This window comes from Eleginops maclovinus, chromosome 7 (genome assembly GCF_036324505.1).
Source record: "Eleginops maclovinus isolate JMC-PN-2008 ecotype Puerto Natales chromosome 7, JC_Emac_rtc_rv5, whole genome shotgun sequence".
Lineage (NCBI taxonomy): Eukaryota > Metazoa > Chordata > Actinopteri > Perciformes > Eleginopidae > Eleginops > Eleginops maclovinus.
In genome coordinates, this window is record NC_086355.1 from 6,725,075 (window position 1) to 6,736,907 (window position 11,833).

The window sequence follows — 11,833 nt, forward strand, 5'->3', positions numbered from 1 at the left end:
TTGTGATCATGGTGGAACTAATGTCTAAGGATCTCATGGACAAGATTGTAGACCTGCACAAGGCTGGAATAGGCTACAACACCGTCAGCAAGCAGTTTGGTGAGAAAGAGACAACTGGTTTGATTATTAGAAGATGGAAGAAGCACAAAATGATCATCAATCGCCCTCGGTCTAGGGCTCCACCATCTAAGATCTCGTCTCTTGGGGCATCAATGATCATGAAAAAGGTGAGGGGTCAGCCAAGAGCTACACAGGAGGGACTTGTTAATGATCTGAAGACAGCTTGGGCCACAGTCACCAAGAAAAACTATTGGTAACGCACTGCGCCGTAATGGATGAAAATCCTGCGGCACCCCTGCTCAAGAAGTTACATGTACAGGCCGTCTGAAGTCGGGCAGTGAACCTCTGAATGATTAAGCGAAGGCTAATGAGAAGGTGATGTGGTCAGATGAGACCAAAATCAAGATCTTTGGCATCAATTCGACATGTTGTGTTTGAAGGAAGAGAAATGCTGACCATTACCCCAATAACACCATCCCCAGCGTCGAGCATGGAGGTGGAAACATGATGCTTTGGGGTTTTTTCTCTGCTAAGGGGACAGGGCGATTCACCACATCGAGGGGATGATGGAGGGGGCCATGTATCATAAAATATTGGCTGATAACCTCCTTCCCTCAGCCAGGACACTGAAAATGGGACATGGATAAGTCTTCCATCACGATAATGACCCTGAACATACGGCCAAAGCACCTAAGGATTGGCTAAAGAAGAAGCCCATTAAGGTGATGGAGGGCCTAGCCAGTCTCCAGACCTCCAACCCATAGAAAATCTGGGGAGGGAGCTGAAGCTTCCAGTTGCCAAACATCAGCCTCCAAACCTTAAGGATTTTGAGAGAACCTGCAGAGAGGAGAGGACCAACATCCCTCCTGAGATGTGCGCTAACATGTTGACTACAAGAAGCATCTGACCTCTGTGCTGTCCAACAAGACTTTCTCCACCAAGAACTAAGGCATGTTTTGCAAGGGGATCAAATATGTATTCCCCCCAATTAAATGCACATTCATTTATATCTTTTTTTTAATGCACATTCTTGATTTTGTTTTTGATGTTCTGTCTCTCACTGTGAACATAGCAATTACAGACTGTTCAAGTGGGTAAACTAACTAAACTGGCAGGTGATCAAATACTTATTTCCTCCTCTGTAAGGGAAAATATTGCTTTCAATATCACAAGTTAAAGTACAAGTATTAGTAACAAAATATTCTTGACCGACCCTAAGCAAAATAACCCATTCCAGATTCATATAAATGACATTACCTGTTAATGTGGAGCTCATTTGAATCATTTCATACACTGCCACTACATACCCATAATATTATTTCATATTTTATTTCTATTGAATCATATTCTCAAGTACAAGTACCTCAAAATTGTGTAGTACTTGACTAAATGAGCGTCGTTACCCCAAGCATCAACATACACTTGAATTACCAAAAGTAAAAATGCTTATTATGTCTTCGTATGGCCAATTTCAGAATCACATTTAATTGTTTTATAATTATTGTTAATAAAATGACAATTTATTCATAATATATTAGTTGATTAAAACATTTGTTTTAACATAATACTTAAAGTGTATGTAAGTGATGATGTAAAATAAATGTTGAATAGTAAAAAGCAAAACAATTGCCAACAATATGAGGTTAAAAAGTAAAGTAGCATTAAGTGAAATACTCAAGTGACATACAAGTACTACACATGTATACTTACGGACTACTTGAGTTAATGTACTAAGTGACATTCATTCATTGTACGTTACTTAACTCCAACCAAAAGACAGAACAGGCTGACAAATGTTTGCCTCCAGACACAAAACTTTAATGAATATTTGGATATGCTTGTACAATAACATCATTAGTGCAACCAAAGACAAGCATTTGAAATATTTAACTGTTAGCAGCGAATTATGCAATGTCAATACAACACAACAGATTGACAGTTTTAGACATTGATATCTTTAATCAAAGACAGCCGGCACCAACGCTGTTAATATTCTGATAGAATAAATTCACCGTCAGAGATTTCAGGAAAGAAAGTGTGAGAAATCTAAGGAGCTGTTCATAAAAATGATTTGGAAATCAAGCGTAATACATCATTAGTGTCAGCAATTTAAGAAATGTTTTTTTTTTAACTTTGTATAATATATTTTAGCATGTCCCCTCAGCATACCTCAGTGAAAGTCAAAGCAGCAGTTCTCTGGGAATGTGTTCTGGTTTTTTCTAGAGTGCATATTTTAAACCATCTTTCTGTCAACTCAAACTGAAAAAGTGTTGCAATAGTGAATGATTGTTGATATACGTGTCAGTATCTACAGCTGATCATTCATGAGTTCACACCCTGGCTGGCCAAAAACCAAAAGACCACGTTTTGTTAAATCAAAGAGACATATCAGTCTAATAGGTGACCCAGATAAATACAAATAAATATAGGGCGTGTGCTGAGTGAGTACGACATTTATGAGATTACCTAATCAAATAATACAAGTCTAAAGCAATGTGAATAAGACATGGCTTTTGGATCCTGAAAAATGTGAACATTTTACCATTTCATCCGCTGTCCCGACATTTCCACACAGATTGAGAATAAAGCAGCGATTCAAAGTATTTCAGTTAATACAAGGTGAGGACCACTGACATAAGGTAATTATTTGACAGTTAACCGCCAGCATATTCATAGCAGCACAATGATCAGAAATCCCCACTCCTTCAAGGATACTCCAACGTCAATGCGGGGCATGAGTACAGAGACATAGTAATCAGGGGAAACAAAAAAAGAGGCATTAAGCCACACATGATATCCAATCAAGGTCAAACTGTAGTGTCACAGAGGTTGCTATGAGATACAGGAGAGGGTGACAACGTAAAGTGGCGCTAAGGCTGAAGTGATCCTTTAGAAGATTTGCTGTTCAAAGAGGATCTTCTCAAATCCGTGTGGAGCTGGGTGGTAGAAGTCACTAAACTGGCAGTCTAAGATGGCACTGTCGTCCACTGCAATAAAAGAAGGGAAGGTCATGAGCGCGAGCTTGTGTACATGTTAACCTGCAGAACAGAATATTAGTATTAGCAGCATTTATTTAAATGACAGAATAAAATGATGCTTTCACAGTTTTTGAAGGATGATAAAAAAAAATGTAAATGAAATCCATTCAACCATTTGTTGATTCATATTTCCAAGTTAAAATAATACATGTACATAGGACTCCCTGGCAAGGCATTTCATTCTGATATAGGAGAAAATCACATAGATGTCATCAATGTTTTTTGTTCGGCAGAAACTAGGTCAGACGCCTCGTACCAGCAGCAATCTGAACAAAATCCCTCAGAATACAATGTCACATTTTGTATGTTATAATATGGATATCAGTCCCGAGGAAGAGAAGTGGCATCATCTTGTAAAAATACACTTTCCAAAGGCTCGCTTTGTTTACCATTTCTAAACCTGTGTGATTACAACAGCGGTGGAGTTTTGAGGCCTCTTAGGTATTTTTTTTTACCAGCTTCTTTAATAATTTCCTATAAATAGTCAATCTTAAAATAGAAAGATTTACAAATCTATACTTTAAAGCATCAATAGTTCATACTTGACCAGATTAGGTATGGAAAATAGTGCAGCATGGTTAATGCTTATTAAAACATAATTAGCTCTTTAATATAAATGATGCGACTGTACACATACAACATAATGGTTCCTTTTATAGAGATTATATTTATCAAATCCAGAGTGACTGTATGATCACATAGTTTAGGAATATTGAAGAGTTTCCTTAAGAAAAGCTCAAACAAATGAGTCACCATTCACAGTTTTGTTATGGGGCACGAACAAGCAAAGCTGCCACGGCGGTGGCCTGATTTAAATGACTAGCCGAGAGGAGAAGACAGTCAATAAATCATTATTTGACTAGAATAAAACCTGAACGTCAAGACGGTTTCTCTGAACTTGTTACAATGAGTCAGTGGGACTGACTGTTACGTGTGGAATCTGTATTTGGTCAAATATCTAAATCTTCTTTTAAGTACAACTAAGAGCCGGAAATGAGCAGTGCTTTGTAAAAATGTACAAATACAGCCCTCTAGTGGAGAACAGTGTAATGCCATAATTGTATATCAGAGAGCAATTGTCAGTAAATAAAGTTTACAAGAAAGACAGTCAAAACATTTCCCCAAATGACCAAGCCCATTTTTGAAGTAGTCAGCATATCCTGCCAACACTTAAACTTACCATAAACAACGGGGTATACAGTGCCTCGGATCCCTGAGGCAGGACAGTGCATGTTCTTTCCATTCAGATATATATTCAGCTCCACGTGGTCATATGTGAAGCCCTGAGGAACACAAACAAACCTGGAATTATTTACTGAATTTGTGCATGCGAATGTGACAACATTTTAAACATGGGTACAGTAAAACAGAGACTGGTTTTAGGGCCTCCTTTTTCAAAAGCTGTAGTACAACCAAATGAACACTGATCACTCGTTTTAGAAGTTCCACTGACCGACCGATTAGCTGACCTGAATTTGATGAGGGGTGATAATATATTGTTTAAAGTTTATTCCTGAATGATTATCAAATATGATTTGTTGGTAAATGTCTTATATCTGCCGTCTGGGTATGTCTATGTGTGTCTTTAAGGTCTCTTCTAGTACAGATCACTTGGAAGAGCTACCACTAGAGGAGTTAAGGGTTTTTTAAAGTCTCCAAGCCTTAAGTTCCAGTAGTTGTAGCTTAAAGCTGTTTTGTGCTCTTCTTCAGCAGAACCATATGCTGTCATAAAAGTAGCGTGACTAAATATAAATGCTTTTACATTTTAGGTTTGAGGAAGGGAAAAATGTAGATTTGTCTTATTATGTCGGTAGCACATGTCCCACACTGCTTTGAGCAGATAATGACACGCTTGCTGATAGTGACAGATAAAAGTCTGCATAATTTTCAGAACTGCTCTGCGCCCGCTGGGTTTGGAGCTGCAGCCATCTGCACCTGCAGGATTTTCAGCAGCACCAGCCGCAATACATTTTTTTTCCAGACCCCAAGTCTGTGTTAATTAACCTCATATTTAACTAAATGATTTTCTGAGTCCTGAAAAACAACAACGATGGCTTATGAAGTATTAAAAATAGTATAACTAAAAAGCTGTTATGATTAATAAACAGAGGAAAATGTAGCAACTTGGGCACAAACAGAATACTTTCCATCCCATATTGAACACAGCATTGTGGCGTGCAGGTCATGAGTCTGAGAGAGTCCTGTGTATACCAATAATCTACTCTTGCATGCCTGGGATAAACCACAAGATACCTAGATATGTTTACAGACTAATTTATAAAACAGAGAAAAAACATAAGTGATGCACCTTACCCTACAAAATATATTTTATAGCAATGTCTGACAACACACTCCTTATCTTTGGAAAATAAACTCTCTAGCTTGAGTGCTGTTTCACACACACAACGTTTTTTAATTTAATCTTTAAGAGAATTGGCAACACTTCAATCATTCAAAGCTAAATCAAGCTAGATCAAGCTAAATAAATGTTGTACTTACCACAATGTCGCCCTCCTGAGGAAGGCTGTTTGCGGGTAGGCGATTCTTCTCTTCATTATTGTGGTACACAGACCCATCATGCCTCAGGACTAAGCTGTTTGTGTCTCTGCCCATAGGCACTTGATTAAGATTCACTTTCTGTGTCGCCACACCTATTCCCCACACACCTGAACACAAAGCACAACACTGAGTATCTGGCTTTTTCAAATACTTTTAACCCCAAAGACTAAAGTGCATTTATTTTCACAACAAAGGCCAGCTGCAATAAAAGATAACTAGGTGTGTTTTTCATGTGTGGTACATTTAACACTGTATGTCAGCAGAAAACAGTCTGTGGCTAGTGTGGAGCTGGATGGGGGCAGCTTTACTTACTATATGTCAAAAAGAAAAGGTTTGTGTTTTCCAAATATTTTCTTGGCAATTCAACCGAAATCCATAAGTGAGTATGCAGTCACAACACGTAGCTGCTAAAATCTGCAGGGTGTCAGTATCAATTACTCCCACTAGGAATGCACCAGAACGATGTCAATCTAGCAAGAAAAGACAGCAGCAGAGGTTTGGAAAGTGTGATCTTCAGCTCACAGCCAAGCACTTACCAGTGGACTGGATCTTAAACTCAAAATAACTTTTGTTCTGGTGCAGAGGAGCGTTGGCCAGACAGCCTCCAGTGCCACATATCCTCCGGCCACTCTTCACAATGACAACATCGGTGCCTGCAAAACATAAGCAAAAATATATCTTGATGTTAAAACACATAAACAAAGATTTGTATCTTAAAACTATGACCCTTATTCTCTGAGAATACACTTGAGTGTGAATAAGGAGATATCTTTCATTGTTTGCATACAATCACTTTCAAGATTGTTCAATGTGGGAGAAGGATTGAATGCTTTAAAACAACCTTCATATATGAAATATAACAACCGCATTCGCAAACACAAATCATGATTCAAAGCATATTACTTTAATATGACCTTAAACATGTTTTGAAGGGAACTTAAAAGTAGCTGGAAGAAATGGGAAATTTGAACCCTGGGTGGAGCCGTAACGATTGGATCAATCTATCGACAGTAACATTTGGTCACTAGGCTATATCTTTATAATTGACACATCTTAAGTCAAATAACAATTCAAATGTTCTAATTTCAGCAGCTCAACTGAAATAGTTTACCTTTTTTTTATTTGACATATATCATTGTTACCAAATTGTCTTTTTTAATACCCTTTCACTGGCTTAATTGATTAATTGAAAGAGAACAATAATCAGTAATGCATTCTGTATCCTGACAGTCGTGTCATGAGTTCAGCTGCAGGAGCCTAAATATCACGACTCACCTATAATTAATAAACGAATAGCCTTGTAGGAAGAACATGAAGAGGAAAGTTGTAACACATGACTATTACCAAACTGGGCTATGTATAAAACCACATCTAACTGAAAATAAATTACAACACAACGAGCAGCTATCAGTTAGCTATGATGCTAACGGCGGAAGTAGCAAATCGTCATGTCACAACTAGGCGTATTGACATCACTTTAACAGCCCTCAGATTTAAACACAAACAACTTACCCATGTGGTGAGTATCTAGCTGAACAATAGGCATTTCTTTCAGGGGAATATGCCCAGATCCGCCATCTCCACAGCAGCCTAGACAACACGTAAACAGCGCAGCCATTCTTGCTACTAGCTAAACATCCGGAAACAAAGTCATTCCACCGAACCAAAGAGCATTTGACGTAAAAGACGTCAGACTCCTCTAACGCAACAGCGACGCACAGCGGCCGAGGCCGGAAGTACATAAGCTACTGCAACCCAACTGTATCCAATCACAGTGGCTAAGATAGGCAGTTGCTCCTGATGGCATGGAAACAAGGGAAGAAAATCAAGGTCAACATTTCTACACGTGACTAAGTAACTATTGGGTATCGATGTTACATAACCTCAAGTGAAAAGAAAGTGTTTTTGGGGAAATGTATCAAATGTTTAGTTGGCAAATGTTTAATTAGTGATACGGATTAGCAGCTAAAGAGCATCATCAATGACTGGAACATGAAGTTATGTTGCTGATGTTTGATATTGTTAGTCTTTTGAGTCTGTCAGCTCAGTGCAACATAGCATTGAATTGTACTTTTTATAGATTTATGCAGCCAAGTGCCTTCACTTGCATCTACTTTATTAACTGTGTACACAAGATTGACAAGTATCCACTCAAGCGACTGAAGTAGGTTAATGTAAAAACATGTGATGCAAAAAGTGGGACTAAACCTAGTTGACAGTTTTTCACGCTGTAATGTTTTGCATAGCAACAGCCCCTCCCCCATTGGACTGGCAGGGATCCTCTGCAAAGTATTCAGCAGGGACAAAAACGTAAACGACCCCAATATCAGAAATTACGCCCTCCCAAAAAATCAAAACACCAGTAGCGTTCGTGCTGTTCACAATATAGTGGACAACCCAATGTATATATGCAAAAATACAGACGAATTACTGTATTTCAATTTTCTGTTCGTCACTCAAACGGTTAACTCTGGACCCGGAAAAGGGCGAAGTCTGCACAGCAACAAGCGCCATGATTGCGTTGCACTGTGCGTCCCAGCAGCTGGTGAGTGATTCTTTTGGTCCAGTAGTTGCATGTTACTATGCGCTTGCAAAATCTGTCACAGCTCTACTTCAGTACCTTGCCAACAGGAGCAACGCTAACGCGAACCCTGCTTGTCGATAATTTGTCGCATTGGATTGGTTAGACGGCAGTAATATAGGGCTAGATTAGCTAACCACTGCCCTGCTGTTCTGTTATACAACGCTAGGAGAAAATAGTTTGCATTTATAAACTTAATCACGACTTATTGACTTTTAGCCAGTATTATTTTGCGGTATTTTTTTTCACAACGTGAGCTGGTTACAGAATGGCTGCAGAAAGCAGGATGTTTTTTGACGTTAGATGTCCAAATGGAGATTTTGGCAGAGTTTTTGCCAATATTTTACGCGGGCAAAGCGATGCACGTCAGTTTCACTTTCAGGATGGGAATACTCCTCACACAGCTGGAACATGACGGCAAAATCTGTATCCTTTGCGATGCTACAGCGTTTTCCTGTGTAGTTTAATGCCTGTCTGCCTCTATGGCGCAGCATCTCTCAGTGTGGGTGCGTATTGGGCAGCCTATGTTATGAGTGTTGATTTATTGGGTTTTCTTTGCTTTAATTAAACACCGATTTGACGCCTGGATGATGTGTTTACAGGATACCATGGAGCAGCTAGAAGATGAACTTACGTGCCCAATCTGCTGCGGTCTCTTCGAAGATCCCCGGGTTTTGCTGTGCTCACACAGCTTTTGCAAGAAATGCTTGGAGGGACTGTTGGAGGGAAACCGAGGTCCATATTTCAGAGCACCTTTCAAATGCCCCACATGCCGCAAAGAGACCCCTCACAACGGTGCAAACAGCCTGCAGATCAACTACTCTCTACGCGGGATTGTGGAGAAGTACAGCAAAATCAGGGTTATGCCTAAAATGTCTGTTTGTAAACAACACTGCGGTCAGCCTCTAAACATATTCTGCGCCACGGACCTAAACCTCATTTGTGGGTTTTGCGCGACAACAGATGACCACAGAGGGCATAAATTCTGCTCCTTGGAGGAAGCATATGAGCAAGAGAAGAAGGCGTACGAAGAGCTGCTGCGCGGGGTGGAGAGCTGGCAGAGCGCAGACATCCTGTCCTGCCTGGAGACACTGCAAGCCAGTAAGAAAAAGGCACTTCAGTATGTGAACAAGGATGCAGAAAAGGTGACAGATTATTTCGACAAACTCGTCAGTACCATTGAATGCAAAAAGAATGAGATCCTCTCCGATTTTGAAACGCTGAAGCTGGTGGTGATGCAGACATACGACCCGGAGATCACAAAGCTCAGCGCGGCGGTGGAGGAGCACACACGGGCGCTGGGCATCGCTGAGTCTTTTCGGAGTGTATCCGACCCCCTGTGCTTTCTGCAACAGATGCAGGAGTTTCGGGAGAAGTTTAAGGTATTGAAAGAGACTCCACTGCCCTCTCGGAAATACACGGACGTCAGTCCTCTTGTGCGTAACTTCGATGTAAAGAAGTGGGACTCACTGAGGCTCAGAGAAGTTGACAAGATCTCAGTCCCCCACGAGAATGGCCACTACAGAGAGGGGGGTTCACGGATGCCAGCGTCGAGATGGATCACCTTATTTATAAGTATATTCCTGCCGATTCTGCTCCTGCTGCAGCCGCCCAACCTGGCACCCTACGTGCCTTCGCAGGTTGAACCGATGCTCACTGCTGTTTCTTCGCACCTCACACACCTTGGGGTGTACCTCAGCGAAATGACTGACATGTTCTCAAGTTTACTGGGTGCAGGTCAGGAATGTATCGTGAACTTCTTTCCCTATACTGTCAGTGTTATTGACACGTTATTTAATGAATAGTCTGTGGCATCTCTGCCATGCACTCACAGCTACAATCCAAGGGACCCTTGACGCGCTTAACACTAATGACAGTTATGCACTCCAATATAATTTCACACTTTTTGTATGTATTTTCTTTTGGTTTTTGGCCAAGCTCCAACCTTATTGAAGCCAACGAATCACATAAAATCAACCACTAATGAACAGTCTGTAGCCTACATTTAAATAGATAGACACTATCGATGTGCAATCTACTTTATCTTTTTATTATCAGTATGACACTCCAAGATGATTTTGATAAATAAACGGTGAAGTTTAAGTCACGTCCATGTTTGTTTTTTTATCTAGTGCGTCATGCCAACTCAGCCTATTATTTAGAGGCACAAGGGTGTGTAATAAAATAATTTACAAAGTGTAATTCCTGGCCTCTTCCCTGCAGAGCGCGTCAGCACCACAGTGATGCTGCAACCTCTTCAAGGTTACAAGCGTTGCATAACAGGGCCCGTGTGAAATATTCACCAGCCTGCAGATACATTGAAAGAGGGGGAAAAGATGTGTTATGTTAACGATATTTCCATGAAAACTGACAACTGTTTTTCCCTCATCGTTGATAATAAAACTACAAGGCAAGTGTACACGATTGTCACGTCTGCAGGGAAGTCTCTTTATTTCCACACAAGATCTATTTGCGGAGATTCACGTGACTCGTTCGTTGCATGACTTGTCCGGTCTATAAAGTCAAACATCTGCAGCCTGTTAACTTAAGACTGCAGTTCAGGCGTATTTTCTGCAATGAATTTGAATTTATAGATCACTGAATTGTTAGCCTTAAATCAAAATGCAATATCGAAGCAAGGCTATTCATAGAATTTCCCATTTTGGTTAGGATGTGACATTTTTGGCTCATCACCAAATAACGGTCTTAGTATAAAAATAGGACATATATTGCAAAATGACAACCAGTGAATAGTGCATTGATTACTTATCCTTGTTTTGATCTATTCTCCTGAGCAGAAGTTGATTTTGAGGGTGAGTAAATTGATACAAATCTTAAAATCAGACCACAAAGTGAACCCGTGATGTCAGCACTGACCGTAATTCAGGACGTACGTCATGGCACGCATGTACATATATATAGCCTTCTGTTGCCAGGCAAAGCATGAAAATAAGTGGACCACTCTACATTAATATTTTAATTGTCATTGCACGCAAATTTGAACATAGCCTTTAAGAAACGTTAACAAAATCCAAATTAAGACAAAATGTTGTTTCCGGTGACTTAGACTTTTTTGAATAATGACCGAAAAGCCAGGTCGCACCGTCAGCCGCTCCCCACCAACACTGGGCCCATGGTGTGGTTTAATAAAAACTAAGCCTAAATTTGAATGAGCTAATAATCCGGATTGCATGATATCCAGATGACTGCAAAGCCAATTTAATGTCTCCACTGTTCTGTCACATCACTGCTGGAGCCACACGTTTGCACCGAGGGTCTGAGTGTGTGATGGAGATTAAAGACTGGCTTTTAACCCTGTATTTAAAATGCAGCTTTTTCCATGTTATTTTCTTTAGTTATATAATAATTTACCAGAGAAATTAATTAACACGTTTTCTGTGAAATGTGACTGTAAATTCAGAACAAAACGGACGTGTTATTCTACAATTGTACGGGTAATTGAAAATATGCTTGACCAATATTTTAAAAAGTAAATGTTCGAATAAAGGCGAGACAGTATTAAAAGTAAAGCATTACAGTTGTTGGACAAAATGTGGAATTTCACGCCGTACATCAGTATCAGGACTGCTTCCAC

The 11,833-nt window shown here is 39.9% G+C and overlaps 2 protein-coding genes across 3 annotated transcripts; one reads left to right on the forward strand and one right to left on the reverse strand.

Annotated features, from left to right (window-relative positions):
* Window positions 1-1,856: 1,856 nt before the first annotated feature.
* spryd7b (SPRY domain containing 7b) lies at window positions 1,857-7,374 on the reverse strand. Its single transcript, XM_063887345.1, has 5 exons — window positions 7,170-7,374; window positions 6,194-6,310; window positions 5,598-5,764; window positions 4,279-4,381; window positions 1,857-3,047 (listed from the first exon to the last, which is right to left on the reverse strand). Exons 1-5 carry the CDS (start codon window positions 7,273-7,275, stop codon window positions 2,950-2,952), a joined length of 591 nt encoding a protein of 196 aa, XP_063743415.1. The 5' UTR covers window positions 7,276-7,374; the 3' UTR covers window positions 1,857-2,949.
* Window positions 7,375-8,007: 633 nt separating this feature from the next.
* Window positions 8,008-10,668, forward strand: trim13 (tripartite motif containing 13). 2 transcript variants are annotated; one of them, XM_063887343.1, is made up of 2 exons: window positions 8,008-8,202; window positions 8,841-10,668. In XM_063887343.1, exons 1-2 carry the CDS (start codon window positions 8,170-8,172, stop codon window positions 10,041-10,043), a joined length of 1,236 nt encoding a protein of 411 aa, XP_063743413.1. In that variant the 5' UTR covers window positions 8,008-8,169; the 3' UTR covers window positions 10,044-10,668. The 2 variants fall into 2 exon arrangements, with proteins under 2 accessions (XP_063743413.1, XP_063743414.1); XM_063887344.1 differs by lacking the exon at window positions 8,008-8,202 and adding an exon at window positions 8,214-8,744.
* The last annotated feature ends 1,165 nt before the right edge of the window (window positions 10,669-11,833 follow it).